Here is an 18273-nt window from a genome sequence, read left to right on the forward strand (position 1 = left end):
TACGTACCTGCACGTAAGAACATGCAAAGCAAGGGATGATGACATTGGAATGGAGGGAAAGGGAAAGCAGCTAGAAATCAGAGTGAGAGGAGGAAGAATGCACAGCCGTCGATAACAAGAAGAATAAAGCATGCAGGAGACACAGGGTTTGACTGAATTGGAGAATGGGGTCATGGATGGGATCATGGTGGCTACAGGGCTGCCTCCTCTCAGTAAAGTCCTGGGATTAGTTTGAAACATCACACAAAGAAAACAGTTCAGGTATGGAAACAAAACCTTCAGTGTCTTCTAAGACACTCACAGCTTTGTTTGGGCCCTGTCCTCTCAGTATTACCTAACTTGACTGTTTTAAAGTAACTTATCTAACCCAGCCTCTTGAAAATAATTCTCTCCGGAAGTCTCATCATAGTCTTTATGGAAAGCATCATTTAAAGATGTCTAGCTACATTTATTGTTGTGTGTTCACACAAGGGCCACAGCAAGTGTGTAGAGCTGAAAGGAACCTCCTTCCATCATGTGGGTCCCAGCTGTTGAATTCAGGTTGTCAGGCTTGGCAGCTAATGCCTTCACCTGAGCCATCTCGAGCTAGCTCCCTCATCACCAACAGCCAGGATGCTAAAAACCACTCTCTTCTTTGTACACACCGAATAGCGAAGACTAGCCTCGAATCCCTGATCTGCCTGCTTCCAAGTCTTGGTGCTGTCATCATACTGGTTTTAAAAACACTTTTATTGACATTTTTATTTATTTATCTTCTTTCTTGTAGTTCCTATTCAGTTGTCCTATTTCTAGCTCTTCGGTAAATGTATAAATAATATTTTTTTTTCTGGCCAAATTTCTGTGTTGGGGAATCACTACCATATTCCGTTTTTCTCCGTTGTGACACTAGGGTATTGTTTTCCAAAGAAAGGTGACAGCATGTTTTCCTAATCTATCTGTGGCACATTTGCATTCTTACTTGAAACAAAGGACAAAGGTGATGTCTTCTCCAGAGTGTATTGAATTCACAAGGAAAAAGGAATTGACGTGTGTAGTTGCGAAGGCAGCAAATCTCACTTGGCCGGTGGACCAGAGCTGGAGAGCCAAAGGCGAGCTCATGCTGCAGTCCAGGTTTAAAAGCAACTAAAGTCCTCTTGCTAGGGCAGCTGTTGTCTTCCGTCTCTCTTTGTCTTCAGTTGATAATCCGGGCATACCTACACTGTAGAGAGCAAATGTGTTTTACTCAGAAGCCACTGATTTAAATGTTAATGGTATCTAACAACATCATCATGAAAACATTCAGGATAATGTTTTACTGTAGAACCTGGACACTGCCATTAAGCCAAATTGACAGCAATTAACTATGACAAGTAGAATGTGTACTTCTATTGAAATATGAAAATGAATTATGTGGCACAATAGATAGTTTGGAATAATTGCTAAGGAAGAATGCCATTGGAATGATAATGTTATATGCAAAATCAATAATTGATTTTACGGAGAATTATTCTGACCTACTTTTGAATACTTACTGTTAAATCCCATAATTAGGTTCCAAAGACAGGGTAATTTTTTAAAGTAGGAACATATGGATTCGGAGTCTAGATTTTAGCACACAATGTTCTTTGAGGTGAATTTATTTTAGATGCTTGTAATTTTCTCTTCCCATAGTTGAATGTTCCATATCTTTTCATTATACTAAAGGAGCAAACAGAATGTTTCTCTTTGACTCATAATAACTTAGTCATGGAGTGATTATCTTTTCTTTGTGATGTGTGCATGTGGGAAGGACAGCATAAAAGCAAGGCAGTTTTCTACAGTGGTTTCTAAAGGCTTGAAGAATATTTTTGCATATGTTTGCATTTGAAAAATCTGATCTAAGACCTGAGTAGTCTAATGCAAGCCAAAAAGTTTAGTCCCTGTGTGAGCTAATGACTGGTAATTCTCTGAAACTTTTGTTCTTGACTTCAGAATCCTTAATGAGCTTGTTGGCCCCTGCAAGGCTCTAGGTACTAGGGAGAAACTGAATTTCTAAACTGTAAGATAATTTCTTGTGAGTTCAATGAGGATTACATAATAATGGCATCCATAAAGGTAGCTTGTTTATTTGATTTTTATTGCTCCTTCCCATAACAATTTATACATTATTTTATTTAAGTTTATGCCAGTTTATAGTCATTATTTTTGGTTCCCTTTTCATTTCTTTAATTGAAAATACTTCAGGGCATGGATACAGTCCTTTTTATAGACTGCTCATTGGATACCACTATACAGTAGTTGGTAAGATCAGTAATAGGATGAATCCGTCCTCACCATGTAGCATTTGCTGACCTGGCCCAGCCTGGCCCCAGATTCTCTTGTCTTCCTGCCTCAACCTCTAGAGTGCTGAGGTTGCTTGTGTGTCACCATGTTCTGCTCTAGACAGTTTGTTTCGTTTGTCTTGTTTTTCGACAAGGTCTCATATATCCCAGGCTGGCCTAGAACTTGTTATGTGGCTAAAGATGACCTTGAACTTGCAGTTCTTGTGCCTCCAGTTGCAGAGTGATGGGATTATAAGCATGTTGCTACCATACCCAGATGATGCTGTGCTGGGGATCAAACCCAGGGTCTCATGCTCATTAGGCAAGCATTCTAACTGGGTACATTCCCTCCCGTCCTCTAGTTTCGTGTTTTGGTTGTTTGCTTGTTTTTGAGATAGGGTATTTACTATGTACCTCTGGCTGACCTGTAACTTAGTACAGAGACCATGCTCCCTTTGAACTCAAGTGTTGAGATGGAAGCGGGTGAGCTGTTTATATTACTAATGACATTAGAAAGCTCTGTACAGGGGCTGGTGAGATGGCTCAGTGGGTAAGAGCACCCGACTGCTCTTCCGAAGGTCCAGAGTTCAAGTCCCAGCAACCACATGGTGGCTCACAACCATCCGCAACAAGATCTGGCGCCCTCTTCTGGAGTGTCTGAGGACAGCTACAGTGTACTTACATATAATAAATAAATAAATAAATAAATAAATCTTTAAAAAAAAAAAAAGAAAACTCTGTACAAAGAGCTGGATTCGACTCACAATTTTAAGAATTTGAAGACATAATTTTAAGAATCTGTGTCACAGAAAGAATGGCATTTTACCTGTGTCTTGATCAATAGTAGGTATTGTATTCATAAACGTATTCATTTTACTGTGCTTGAGTTTTCTTCCTATCTTGGACAATGCCAGCCTTTGCTTTTTACCATTTTGATACAGTCAGAGCACTGACCAGCTGCTGGGGAAGAAATCGCCCGGCGGGCACATGATGTTGCTCTTCCAGATCTAGGGTCTCTAGCTTGTGTCTTAGTCAGTCTTTGTGTCCCTGGGACACGTTCCTGCCCTAAACAACTTAAGGGAGGGAGGGTACATTTTGGCTCACAGTTCTAGAGGTTTCTGTGCATGGGTTTTGGGTTTTGGTTCTGGACCCGTGGTAAGAGTATAAACATCCAGGTGCCAAGAATGTGTGGCAGAAAGCAGCTGCCCTATGGAAGCCAAGAAGCAGATGCTGACGGTTGTAGCAGGCTCTTCCCATCCCCTTTATTCTGTCTAGGCCTCCAGCTTGTTAGATGATACCACCATGCATGGTCAGTTCAGTTCTTCCTGGAAATGTCCTCCAGATACACAGAGATGTGCTTCCTATTCGCATAGGTAGGTCTCAGTCCAGTCAAATGATGAACTGTCCACTTCAGCCTTTTACATAGTCCCTGCTAAAATGTACCTGTCTCCTTTCCTACTTGGAGTATGTCTTACCACCCTTAAACCTCACCTGGTGGCTGGTCGGATGGCTAAGTGGGTAAGGTAGTTGTGTGAACATGAGGCCTGAGATCGCATCGCCGAAAGCCATGTAAATAGCTAAGCATTGTGGCACACTGCTATATTCCCTGCTCTGATGGGTGAAGACAGGTGGACTCTACCCCTAACTGCTAGTTCCAGGTTCAGTAAGAAACCCTGCCTCAAAAAATATGGTGGAAGTTGTGACAGAGAGCTCAGAGGGTAAGGCATTTGCAGCTAAGCTGCATAACCTGAGTTCATTTCCCAGAACCCACCTAGTAGGAGACAATACACTCCCTCAGAGCTGTTCTCCAATCTCCACATGTGTGCTGTGGCAGTGTATGCACACATATAGTAAATAAATGTAAACTTAATTTTAGAAAGGAAGGTCTTGAAGCAATTGAGGAAGACATCCTGATGTCAGCCTTTGGTCTCCACAGCCTTTGGTGTCCTCATGGGCAAGCACACTTACACACACACACACACACACACACACACACAAGTGCGCGCGTTTGGAAATTTTCTGTGGTGTTTATTAAGCTGTAAAAGCTTCCCTCTGTACTTCATACATAAACCTCCAAAGTGGTAGGAATCACATTAAATGGTTTTTAAACTTACATCTCTTTCCTCGTCAATACGTAGCTTTCTGATGATAACTTGTGCCCTCTTCATCTTACGTTTTCACCATAAGGACTTAGTAAAAATGTATTCTCCCACTCTCATGTCTGAGAGCTGGAAAACAATTGCATTATTGTGTGTACTTAGTGCTGGGAATAGGCAGGGAAAAGGAATAATGAATTTAAAATGTAGTGCACTTCAGCTAGACGGAAAGGACATCTCAGACAGCGGGAGGAGGATACAGAAAATCACAGTGGGGAAAACCTAGTCCAGTCAGACACTCAGAAGATTCACATGGCTAGCAAGAAGGATCTGTACAGGGTGCCCGTGACGAGGAAGCTGGGAGTTGTCCTAAGAGTTCAAGTTACCAAAGGACTTCGAAGCCATGCTAAAACTGTTGAAAAGCAAGTAAAAATACGTAAAACTTCTGACAGTTTGAGGGCAGATGGGATGACAGCCACAAAGAAGAGGAAGGTGACTTCTAATGAGGCCCTGGGCATGATTTTGTGACGGGTTGTCAAAAGAACCGTTGGGCCATTCAAGTCAGGAAGTATACCAACTCTTCATGTAGGTTCAAAGCGGCCCAGGTTGGTAGCGGAGATTAGGAGGAGGAGAGAGACTTAAAGGTGATGTAATGTCAGTGGTGGGGCTACAGCACGCACACTGTCAGTGGATGGTAGAGGTTGAAAGCATATGAGCTGGTTTTGAGAAAAGACCGTCTCAGGCTTTGTACAAACTACATCTACTTATTTTGTGTTTGGATATGTATGCACCATGGCACACATGTGGGGTCACAGGACAACTTTTAGGGGTTCGTGCTGTTATGCACCGTGTGAATGGATCTGACGTCGTCAGGTGAGGCAGCAGTTGTGTTTACCCACTGAGCCATCTGGCCGGCCCGCACATGTTGCACCATGTTTTGCTAGTGAGGTGGTCTAAAGTAAGATTTCTCCTTTTAGTTTAATGGTGGTGTGTTTGATGTTGTAACAACAGTCTCAACAGCATGCTTACACTATTTATTTGATCTTGCCTCTTCTCAAAATGGTAAGGCTCACTTGTCCTTTTAGATATATACAGGTGCCAGTATTTTTTCAGGCGATTCTCTGGCCATATAAAATTGTTTTATTTTGTTGTTTTAAAATACTTAGGTGTCTAGCGTACATTATTTCTTCTCCCCTCCTTAGTTTCCTTTGCACCCCAGACCACTTCTGCTCTGTATACCATGCATGACTTTATCTATATAAAAATTCAGGAACCACAAACGAGCCAAAACATGGGATTTGTCTTTCTGAGTGTGGCTTAGTTCACATAATGTGAACATCTCCAATTGCATCCATTTACCTACAAGTAACATGGGTGGAAAAAAAAAAAAACATTGTGTACATGTGCCACAGTTTTGTAATCCGTTCTTTTGCTGTTAGATGCCCAGGTCGGTTCTGTAATGTGGCTGTTGTGAATGGCACCATGGGAAGCATTACTGTGCAGGTATTCTGTGAGAGACTCGATTGCAGTCCATCTCTTCAGTAAACACCCAGGGTTTATGCAGAGCAGGGTGGAATGCTTTACCTGGTTTGAGGTTTTTGAAAACCATGCGTGCTGCCCTTCCTATTAGCATCCCCACCAGTGGTGTGTGAAGTGTTCCTCTTCGTCTGTGTCCATCTCAGCATTGGTTGATGTTCTCTAAGTAATGTATGTCTTTCTTCCTGGGCGATGGAATCTCACTGTACTTTGGATTTGTATTTCTCTTACAGCTAGTTAGATTGGACATTTTTTAGTACGTTTATTGCCCATTGTTTTTGTTTTTCTCTCTTGTGTATGATGTGCATATAGATGTATGCATGTTTGCATGTATGGGTGCACATGTGTGTTTGGGCGTGTGTGCACATGCATGCATGTGGAGGCTGGAGTCGGACATTGGATGTCTCGCTTACTGAATACTTACCACTTTATACTAAGGCAGGTCTCGTCAGTCCAGGAGATCACCAACTCTGGCTCCCATCCTTGCCCAGCCTGTATGGGGATCTGGGGACCCACAACTCCAGGCCCAGTGCTCGGCAGTGAGCCCTCTCCCCTACCCTTTGTTGAGTGTCTTTTATTTCATCTTTTGAGAACTATTGTCTGTTTTAGTCCATGTGTTGACTTGATTGTTCCAGTTTTAGGTTAGTTTTGTGAGTTCTTTGAATAGTTTAGATATTAACCGATGTCTTATGTGTAGCTAGCAAAAGTTTTCTCTTGTGCCTTAGGCTATTAATTTCAGTGGATGTTCTTTTCCCTACAAAAGCTTTTTAATTTCATGATGTCCCACCATTGATTGTTGACATTATTCTCTGCGGGACCAGAGGCTGATTGAAAATGCTCTTGCATAGGCCAGTATGTTGAGGAAAAGATGTAATTTAAAAAAAAAAAAAAGAAATGTCTTCCCACCTTTTTACTCCAGTGGCTTTAGGTCTCACATTAAAGTTTGTGATGCAGTTGGAGTTGGCTATCATGGGGAATGATACTCATTCTTCTATATGTGAATATCCAGCGTCCCTAATTCCTAATTGTTGGCTTATTGAGAAAAATTACTTTAACCCACATATTCACAGTTCATAGTTCAGAAACACAGGTCAACGACAAACTTCTGTGGACCTCAATCCCAAGAAATTCTTCAGATTTTGAAATGACTACTTTCACAGGCTTTCTTGTATCTTCAAAATCTTCCAGGAGTCAGATTCTGTAGAAATCTGTGTATCTTTCATTCTTGGCTCGGCATGTCAGCCTTATAAGAAGCTGTAACTGCCAGAGCCACAGTGAATGCGTCACTGTGAAACCACGGTGACATCTGAGGTTCAGCCAACACACTGGAAGGCATAGCGTTAAAGTCCCTGACCCTGAGACATGTAGGCTGTGGGACCAGAGTCAAGCACGTCCCTCCAGGGTGTCCAAGGCTGCACACCTTAATGACCAACACAGATGGGGTTCGAGGCACCCATGGGCTTAACAGGTCAGGGACCCTCCTCCCAGCTCTCCTGTCAAGCTGGGCCAGCCACCAGTGTCCTTTGTGTCTGTCCCCACCCTTCTACACCACACTGCCACCATGCCTTACCAAGCATTCCCAACCATGCTTGCCTCTGTCCCTCCTAAGTCACACCATGACTGAGGAGCCAGCCACCACCCCTTACCCAGCATTCTTGTTTACACCTGGAGGTGATAGGAACGTTTATCTCTTTTTTAACTTTTCCAAAAATTATAGTAATATCAGTGTACAGTGATTTGCCTTTTAAAAAAGTTTTCTGTGAGTCTCTTTACTTCCTTATTTCCCCTGGAAACTGGAGTAAATACCATCTCATCACTGGCTCATAATACCAGTGTGCAATACTACTTCCTTCCATGTATTTCTTGAATTACTCATTTTTAGATCCCTTGTTAAGATGTTACTTACTTGAGACGCAGAATATAATCTTGTTAGGCTCACTATAAATATTGCTAAATTAAGGACTTTAAAGCATTCTGCAGATGGCAGATTTCTGTAGTTTTGTTTACTTCCTATTTCCCTCCAGGCTATCTAACAGAATGCAGATGGATCTTTATCTGAAAATGCTCCCTTGCTATTATATCCAAAAACTGTAAGACTGGAATGAGGAAATCCACTCTTCCTGTCGGGACCACTTCTTCAGTAATTGATTTCACCTTGGAGATCAACAGTCTAGTTACGCCCTCCACTTCCCTGCAGTTATTAATGCAGTTTCTTGAGGTGTTTACTTCTGTGTACAAGCCTTTCTTCAGTTAACCGTACAACTTTGAATGTTCAGCAGTTGCCTTATGACCTACTGATAACTTTAAAGAGGCAAAGCTAACACATCCCCCTGCTTTTTCTAGTGATGGTTTTCAAATGCAGCTTCAACCTTGGCTTATGCTGCCCGTGGAATGGAAATAATGATAAGATTATCAAAATCATCCGCTGTAATGTTATAGAATGAGTCTCACAGATTAATCATGCAGTAGAGCCTGTTTGTAGTGGTGGTGTTACATAAGTGGGGTTTTGTTCTGTTCTTTATGCTTTTGTGTATTCACTCTCTATAGTGCTTGTTTAAATAAGGAGGTTTTAATACAAGTGTATAGTGTACTTTGAACGTTGTTCACGTTCTTATGATTATGCAATATACCTTTCTTTTTTGCATCTCTGCCCTTTTATTTAAGACCCATTGGGAAAGGTTCTCTGAAGGGACTGCCATTTTAACTATTCCCTAATGCACTTTCAAAACCATTTTCAAGGGTACTCGCAGACACCTGAGTTCTACAGGTAAGTGTACATTTTGAGGAGGGAGAGATATTGAGGTTCACCAAAACTGTGTTTATTTGGGTGTGGTGGCACACGGCTTATATCCCAGCTCTATGGAGGAAGAGACAAGTAGATCTCTTTAAGTTCAAAGGCAGCCTACATAATGAGTTACAAGACAGCCAGGACTATATAGAGAGAACCTGTCTGAAACAACAGCTACTTCATGTTTATCAGACACCGGCATTTTCGTGACTTAGCATAATTTGTTTGTTATATTCTAATGGCAAAAGAAAATTATAACTCTGGAGTATTTAAATGTTAAACCTGTGTAAAAATCCATGTATGTGGGTGTGGGAGGTTGTCACAGTGGAAGACTTGCAGTGTTCTGTTGCATGTCTTATTCCCGCTCGCTCCTGACGTTCAGATGTGATACTCAATAATCTTTAACTTACATTTAAAATGAGCCGTGCTAGGATAATGTGCAGTTACTGCTTGCCTTCTTGGGCACGTGCCTGGCCTCACATCCAGACTGGATGCTGTCATAGGCCCGGTTCCGCTGTCAGCCCATCATGAACAGATGGTGGGGTAGACCCCTGGGGCAGTGTAGACCTATTGTTTTCAACTGTAGGTCCTCACTGTCCTCTGCAGCAGCCGAGAGAAGACAAGGCAATTGTCATGGTAAAACGACCTCACTACTTCCTAGCTTAGTGCAAGGGTGTGTGTGTGTGTATGCGAGTCTGTCTGTCTGTCTGTCTGTGTACACATACATTTTAGGTGTCAAATTTCCTGGTGGTACCTTAAAATTTTTTGTCAAAGATACAAAATGAGAGTATACTGGAAGAAATTATGATCCTTTTAACTCAGAATTCTGGGTAGATAAAGAACACATGAAATAGCAGTTTCTAATTTTTTTTGACCTATGATTAAAAATACATTTTATGGGAACTAGAGGTGTAGCTCAGTAGTAGAGTCTTTGCATATGAAAAAATATGGGCTTAGTTCCTGGTATAGGAAAAGCAAAACCGTGGTGTGTGTGTGTGTGTGTGTGTGTGTGTGTGTGTACAATCATGTTTATACATACATAATTTAACCCAACACAAAGAATAAATTTTCCCTTTATGTGTACCTTTTTAATTCTTTTGTTATTGTAGGTAATAATTCATTTTTTCTCTCTCAACAACTTACTAATAGATTGGAAACTACAGTGTGAAAAACACTAAATAGGGTCTGGCAACGTAGCTCAGTGGGTAAAGGTTCTTGCCACCACGCCAAGCCCAGGCTTGATCCCTGGACTCATGGAGGAAAGAGAACTGAGTCCTTCAGTTCCCCTCCGACCTCCACAGACATACTCTAATAATGCAGGGCGTGCCTGCGCACTTACACACACACAGAAGTAAGTAAATGTAAAAGCGTCTTGAAGACAAAAAACGCCTCTCAGCATTCCGCATTAGCTATGAAGGAATCCACGTTTGTGTGTGCTTGTGAATTACCTGAATGGGGATGACTTCCCTGCTTCATGATGCGTGCTGCCTGCCTGGTAAGAATTCACAGTATTCTCTGTGACGTGTGTGTTCGAAGATCTACAACATGCCAGTGTATTATACAGTCAAGCTTTAATTGAAGATTTTAATGAGCCCTCTAATTTTCTCATTAAACATATTTCTCCTCATCGACTATAATCAAATAGTAATTTTTTGGCTTTTCCTTATTTGTCATCATCTAGATAACCCGTTGCCTTTTGATTTAACAGGTTATCCGTTCAGTAGTAGCTACCTGGAGGAGCTTGTGTTTATTTAAGGCTCTGTAGGAGAAGCAGCTAGGAGCTCTGGAATCCCTGTATCACCAAGCAGCGTTTTGAATATCATGGAGTTTATTTCCTAGATCTTTATAGTAATTGCATTTCTAACAAGTTATATTAAAATGTGGCTATCATATGGAAGTATGTAATCTTAGCTATCACTCATTACATAAAATGTTTATGAGGTAGGAGTTTTACTCATTATCATTGATATTTTCAAGGTACTATGCCTTTATAGGGAACCATAAAAATTATATAAAATTATACTGTTACAGCTCTAAGAATTCACAAAGGATGTAGGAAAAAACTTCCTGTCCTGAACTGATACCATTGAAACTAAGACTTAAAGGAAGTGGTTGTCCAGTGCTTGATGGAGTAAGAAAACCCTCTTTTGCAGTATGACTGGAGATAAACAAGTAGTGCTGTAGTGAATTGTGCAGATGAAATCTGGAGGTAAAGGCAGCTTATTCAGCAAAAGGTAGTTTAGATGAAAGGTCCAATGTATATGAGTGAGCTTTCTTTGTAGGCAGGGGAAGTTCTTGAGTCGTTTGCTGCCATTTTGAATAGTTCACATTTGCATTACAGAACTTCATGGAAGCCATTTTTTTTCTTTCTTTCAGATGCAGAAACAAGTGAAAAAATACAAGGAAGTGGAATTCTTCAGTTGTTTGCAAATCTGTTGACGCCACAGGCCTCCTGCACAGCCAAAGTAGCCAACATCATAGCAGAAGTAGCCAAAAATGGTGAGGTTTCTGCTCGGAACATCTTCAGTTTTACACCTTACTTGTCAGTATGTTTCATTAATTTCTGTTTTGATTTCCTACATTAGATGTTTTCTACTTTTTCTTGCCTTTGTTACTGTTTTAGGTGACTCCAGTTAACAGTTATTTTCTTCATATAGTCCCACTTATTCAGAGTAGAATTAGGGAAACTACTATTCATCTCTGCTCTCCTTTTGTCATTTTTAGTTCAGCTCTAAAATTATTTATTATTTATTTATTTTAGCTCCTCATCCATTCTTCCTCTTCTCACAGAGGAGCTTGTGTTTTCTGTGTGTGTTGTTTTGTATTGTGTTGTGATGCCTAGAGAGAGCCTGGCTAGTTTTCCCTGCTTCACCTTTCCCCGATTTGAGCTGACGTTGATAGCAACAGTGCAGTTGGTATGTATGTTCCCTTTTCACTCTTGCTTTCATAGAAAACAACTGTGCCTTAAGTCCCTTACTGAAATTTAATCTCAACACTTTGGAAAAGCAATGATATCATAAATTATATAATACTAAATTCATCCCATTGTATTATATATATCCACTGACAGATTCCTTGGGAAAATTAAGCAAAAGTATTTGTTACGTGATTTTTATCTGATTAGTGTCTTAGCTAGGGTTTCCCTGCTGTGAGCAGACACCATGACCAAGGCAACTCTTATAAGGACAACATTTCCTTGGGACTGGCTAACAGGTTCAGAGATTCAGTCCCGTATCATCAAGGCGGCAGCATCCAGGCAGGCATGGTGCAGATGAGCTGAGAGTTCTACATCTTTATCTGCAGGCCTCTAAGAGAAGACTGGCTTCCAGGCAGCTAAGAGTAGGGTCTTAAAGCCCTCCAAACTCCAAATAGTGCCACTCCCTGGGCCGAGCAAAACCAAACCATCAGAGTCAGTAAGTGAAGCAGCCTTTAAGCATAAGGGGAAACAGTAATTATAATAACACTTAGTACGTCTCACTTGGACAGAATTTGGTATTACGCCTTTTATTCTCACGTTTCATAGATCAATAGTTCTCACAGAGCAGCTTAAACATTTCTGATTTCATTTGAGTAATTACCATGCTAATTGGTTTTGCAAAGAACTGTTGTTTGGGCTAGTAAGGCAGTGTACATTTATATAAATTACCAAAAGTGAAGTTGGCACAAAACACTTTCCTTATTTGAAGCTCATCAAAATGCCTTTCAAGTGTCAGTGAGCGTCTGCATTGGGAAATCATATTTGATTTGATTGTTCACTGAAAACTGGCTCTGTGATTTATTTGTCATTATCTAAGATAGTGACCTGGGTTCAGAGTGGAGCTTCCTTCCCAGTTACTTGTTATCTTAAACTAACCTCTTCTAGTACAAAGCAGCTCGGCTTTTAAGATGAGTAGTTTATCTTTAACCTCATCAGAGTCACAGTATAGATTTTTGGAGAATCAGAAGGCAAGATGTATTTTTACTGAGTCCTCTTTTTTTATTATAGCATAAATTCAGTTACTCATAGTCCTGCTAGCAGACGTTTTGTCTAGAGGTACTCTGGAGGGCATTAGCTGTGACCTAAAGGCAGAACAGAACGCTTAGCACTAGCACTTCACATCAGGCAGATAAAGGATATATTAATTAGTGAAAGTAAATTGATATATTTGGATTTTTTTTCCTTAATTAACATCATTTTTTTTAAATGAACGGCTGAGAAAATAGAGAAGACTCTTACTCAAATGTTTTTCTTTTTAATGTAGAAATGCAGCATGATACAACAGCATACTCACTGGGATTGTTTCTTATTAGAAACCTGACAATGCAGGCGGTGGTGGCGCATGCCTTTAATCCCAGCACTTGGGAGGCAGAGGCAGGCAGATTTCTGAGTTCAAGGCCAGCCTGGTCTACAGAGTGAGTTCCAGGACAGCCAGGGCTACACAGAGAAACCCTGTCTCAAAAAAAAAAAAAAAAAAAAGAAACCTGACAATAAGAAAAGATTATCAATAGAGGTGATGTTCCCTTACTTATGTAGATTGTGTAATTACAAGGAAGAAATACTAGCATAAAACTCATATGTCCAGATTCAACATAGAATGTGCTTAAACTTTATTCACATATAAAAGAATATGAATATTGACATACCTGCTATGTTCAAAAATTCAGTGACACATTTAAGCTTGATATGAGAGTATAGTTATAGTGCTAGACATTTAGACCTTTTAAGTAAACTGTTCTTGTGTGTGGTAGACTTAAAGCTAGTTTGAGGCAATAGAGAAATGAACAGGACAGATATCTATGAGTGATTCTTTTTTTTTTTTTTTAAATTGGACACATACTGCAAAGTGAGGCAGACTTCAGGTCCCTAAACCTCACATGAAAGTTGGGCTAATGTGTTGGTTGCCTGCAGTCCCAGCACTCCAGAGGCAGACATGGTATTACCAAAGCCTGCTGACTAGCTAGACTTCAATGAAGTATTAACGTGTATTAACGTGTGCACACTTGCAATAAATAATAAAAGCAAGTATGGTATGGTGTCCATAATACCATAGTGAATAATTCTCAACGTTAGCCGCTATTATGTGCTTACATTTTGTTGTGTGTTATATGCATTGTTCTAAATTCTTGTTGAGGTTTGTTTTAAAAAGTCCTCTAGGTGGTTCTGGTAAGTGTAAGGTTAAGAACTAAATCTTGGTCCAAAGCAATAAAAACTCAGCAGAGTGAGTCAGCATTATGCTTTTTCTTCCTGTGGCAAACTTTCCACCAGAATGGCCAGAGCATTAATAATTCAAGGGGTTCAGGGAAGGCCCTACCTGAAACATAGAGATTTCTTATTGAGGGTTGCAATTTAATGTATTTTAATTCTTTCCTCCATCCCCTATGAGGTAGGTGTTTATTTTAATGTGAAATATGTTTTTCCTAGAAGCAGCATCTTAAAACACCAGTGGGAAAATGTACCAAGTTGTTTAGTAGCTCAAGTTTACCTTGACACATAAAGCGTTAGAACCTGAATCCATGACTGTGCAAGAACAGCCCGTCAGTATTGTCTTTAGAGATGAAAACAATAAAGAAAGCATTTACCAAAAGCAGAAACTTGTCATCTCACCTTAAAGTCATTCATTTTCATTCATGCCTTACATCAAAAGAAAACTGTATAAAGCTAGGAGTTGACAGAAGCAGGTTCCGGTAGCACCATGTAGAGCCGGAGCTCTAAGGCGCACACTAGCACTCCCTGTGCTTGGCTTGCAGTTTGGATTAGTGCTCAGTTCTTTCAAGTAGATGAAAGTGAGGAAGGCACACATAAGTCTTGTTTTCAAGTGTTTGATGAGTGTATATGTAAATTTATGAATCTGTATCTTTACAAAGAAAAACATTTTCATCTCAGCCTATAGTTCATAGTGACACTGAATAAATACGTAGTTGAAGTAAGTCTGACAAAGAAAAAATAAAAATATAAGAAATTACGAGTAGTTTACTAAATCGAAGATTCAAAGAGGTGAGAATCCAATTTGTTTTATTAACATTGAAATAGAACAATGCCTCTGAATCAAAGTCCACACATAATGCAATAAATAAATGAATGAATGAATGATGTTTGTAGACATGCATAGTATGTACAAATGTGTAGTGGCTTCTGCTTTCTGTGGCTTCCACCAGCTTGTGCTCAGTGATACTACTCCTTTTATATTCTTACTATATTGCAAGTGCCTCCTAGTCTCCGTTGTCTGGAGTTCAAGATGACAAGAGAGTTTGACACACACCCCCCCCCTCTTAAATTGGCTATTTTCTTTATTTACATTTCAAATGTTATCCCTTTTCCCGGTTTCCCTCACTCCCAGAAACCCCCTATCACATCCTCCCTCCCCTTGTTTCTATGAGGGTGATCCTCCACTCACTCGCACCTCCCCGCCCTTGATTCCCCTACACTGGGCCCCCCTCCCCCTGCTTCTGTGAGGGTGATCCTCCACGCCCTCGATTCTCCTACACTGGGGCATCTTTTCCATCACCATTGCTTTGCTTAGCAGATCTGTCAACATAAGCTCTAACAGTGCTGTGCAAGCTGGACTTGTGTTAGACTCCAGCCTGGCATGGCAGGGGACAGGTTCCTGTGGTATTGACCTAGCCGTGTGTATGCTAGGAGCACCTTTGAATTTAGATGTCTGTCATAGCCATTCTGAAGCTTCTCCAGTGTAATATACACAGTGTTGCAAACATTCTTGGTAAGTTCTGGAGTTGTATATTTGCACACATGTGAGTGCACACGCACACACACACACACACAGGGACAGGGAAGGAAGGAAGGCCAGTGGCTTATTTTACATTAGCTAAGGAGTGCTGCTCAGCTTCACTGAGAAAGGAGTGTTACTCTCTCCTAACAGAAGCAACTTGCCTTTATAGTAACTGAATATTGGCATCTTCAGCAGCTTTGTTCTAGCTCTGTGCTTCCGAATAAAAATGATCAGAATATTTTATAATTTTCTGCAGTTAATTTATCTTCTTTTTTAAAAAGTATTTATTTATTTATTTACTTATTTATTATATGTCAGTACGCTGTAGCTGTCTTCATACACCCCAGAAGAGGACATCAGATCTCATTAAGGATGGCTGTGAGCCACCATGTGGTTGCTGGGATTTAAATTCAGGGCCTCTGGAAGAGCAGTCAGTACTCGTAACTGCTGAGTCATTTCAACAGCCCAATTATTTATCTTCTATCATTTTACAAATACCTATTGATTGCAGAGTTCAAGTTTTGAGAATTTGGTATCAGATAATCAATTAGAATATGAGAGCAAAGAGAAAAATCATAATTGTTTGATGTTTGTATTCTTTTAAGGCAGTTAACAAAACAGTGATGTAACAACAGGTACCGTTTTTGAAATAAAAATCCAAATTATACCACTTCTAATTTAAATAGTAGTCAATGAAATCATCTCAACTATTGTAAGCCAACTGAAAAAAAGAAATAAATCAGTTATTTAGCCTGACAGTTGAAGTGTATCGATATCTCTGAAATAAGCATTAACGTGAGAGGAAGCCCATCAGTAGATTGATGGTGGTGTCTCCTTTGTTCATGAACATGTATAACGTAATTCCTTTTCCACACCATATCATAGGGTATTCTGCATTATTAAAACTGCCCGTGATAAACTCAGAGGTTTAGTAGAAAGTAATTTTAATCATGGGAGTTTAAATTGTAGTAATATAAAGATGAGAGATACTATAGGAATGAAGTTCTTAAGGCTGAGCGCTGCCTGTCACTCACGGCTGTCTGCAGGGAAATACTGTGTGGGAGTTACTGCTCACCTAATATCTGATAATTTGCACTTTGAGAATTTTTAAATGAAGGAAAAAGAGAAAGATTGCTTATGAGGATAGACACGGGCTACATGGAACAAAAACGTACTAGGGCCTGGACGCTCTTGAAAGTGGGTGTGGAAAGTTGGTGTTCTTTAGTAAGATAAACTCTACCCTGAAGAGTTAGCTATATATTCACTAGAACATGCTGATGGCAGGTGTGAAACCCACAGGGTAACACTGGCTTTTGGAGAGGTTTAATCAACTACCTTTCCTTATTTGGGATTTTGGGGGTGAGGATCTAAAAAGAATGAAGTTCTTTCTAATCCTTTCTGCGATGGTATCACCAAGAGTCAGTAAGCAGAGAACAGTAAACCCAGAGGTAAGGGAGAACAGCTTTGAATGACAAGAAGGATAGTATTTGGATAGACCTGTAAACACTGTACATAGCATTAGAACAGACATGAGTGACCCTGGATGGACCTGTAAATGCATGCACATAGCAAGAGCAGACATGAGTGACCCTGGATAGACCTGTAAATGTGTGCACATGCATAAGAACAGACATAAGTGACCCTGGATAAACCTGTAAACATGGGCTCATAGCAAGAACAGACAAGAGTGACCCTGGGTAGACCTGTAAACACATGGACATAGCATACAAACAGATATAAGTGACCCTGAACAGACCTGTAAACGAATGGACATAGCAAGAGCAGATGTGAGTGATCCATAAACTGCACGTTAAGAGAGATGAGGAATGCAGGAGTCTTCTAGGCCTGAACAATTGAAAAAGACCTATTATTAAAGGATTCATTGGAACCTTTCATTTTTCTTCTTAACTTTGAGCTTTTGGAGACCATGTAGTGATAAACTGGAGCACTTGGTAGCTTAGTTTATAGCTTCTCCTTTAATCATCTCACTATGCAGTAACCCTGCCACCACCGTGTGCTGTTTCCACAGCACGCCAGTCATTCCCAAGAGATAGTGCTACCTCAGCTGTAATGAAAGTTAGTTAAAATACGGCGGATAATGTGGCCCTATGAGGTTTTGTATGTTTATTGGTTTCATCAGGTATTTAATAGGGTTGTAGGCAAGAAATTTGAACAGAAATGCGCTTTCAAATAGTAAACCCTTTAAACTTAGCACTATGTGTTTATTTTACTAGGGGAGATGACATATATTTCGAGTTCTGATGAAACCTGTCTCTTCTTTTCAGAATTTATGCGAATCCCATGTGTAGATGCTGGATTGATTTCACCACTGGTACAGCTGTTAAATAGCAAAGACCAGGAAGTGCTGCTTCAAACTGGCAGGGCATTAGGAAACATTTGCTACGATAGCCGTAAGTATCAAGATGTTGGTGATACTTTCACCACGTTTAAAGAATTGTGAAAGTATGATTTTCAAATTGGTTTTTAATTTGGTGTCAGGACTGACTTTCCTAGAGAGGCCAGTTAGCTTTAGCTCTGCTTATTCAGCAGAACTGACAGAAACTTGGGCCACCATGCTCCTTAAGGAAGTAGTTAGAGGGAGCAAATCCCCATTTTATACAAGAGATATTTTCTAAGTAAGTTGCTAAAGCTTTTGAGACCTTTAAATTTAACAAAACTCAATGTGCAGATCTTTAAATTAGGTCTTATTGAAGTATTATCTAAGTGAACATGCTTATCTGTCCAAATGAAGTTTTAATTAATTGCCATTTAGTAAAACCATTTGTAAACTCCATCATCTCCTCAAAAGCTAGACTGGCCCACTGCATCCACATTGGCTCCATTCCGTCATCGCCATCCTTACCACC

General features: G+C 40.3%; 1 protein-coding gene across 4 annotated transcripts in view; it reads left to right on the forward strand.

The window, feature by feature from the left end:
• The window catches only part of Rap1gds1 (Rap1 GTPase-GDP dissociation stimulator 1), a 152424-nt gene that overhangs the window by 44290 nt on the left and 89861 nt on the right, over positions 1-18273 (forward strand). For all 4 annotated transcript variants that reach the window (XM_021157708.3, XM_021157709.3, XM_021157710.3 and 1 more), the window contains exons 3-4: positions 11076-11198; positions 17692-17817. In XM_021157708.3, coding sequence (XP_021013367.1) covers positions 11076-11198; positions 17692-17817 — 249 coding nt within the window. The remainder of the gene's footprint in view (positions 1-11075; positions 11199-17691; positions 17818-18273) is intronic.

Source organism: Mus caroli, unplaced genomic scaffold, assembly GCF_978045245.1.
Source record: "Mus caroli unplaced genomic scaffold, Mus_caroli_1 scaffold_3, whole genome shotgun sequence".
Classification (NCBI taxonomy): domain Eukaryota; kingdom Metazoa; phylum Chordata; class Mammalia; order Rodentia; family Muridae; genus Mus; species Mus caroli.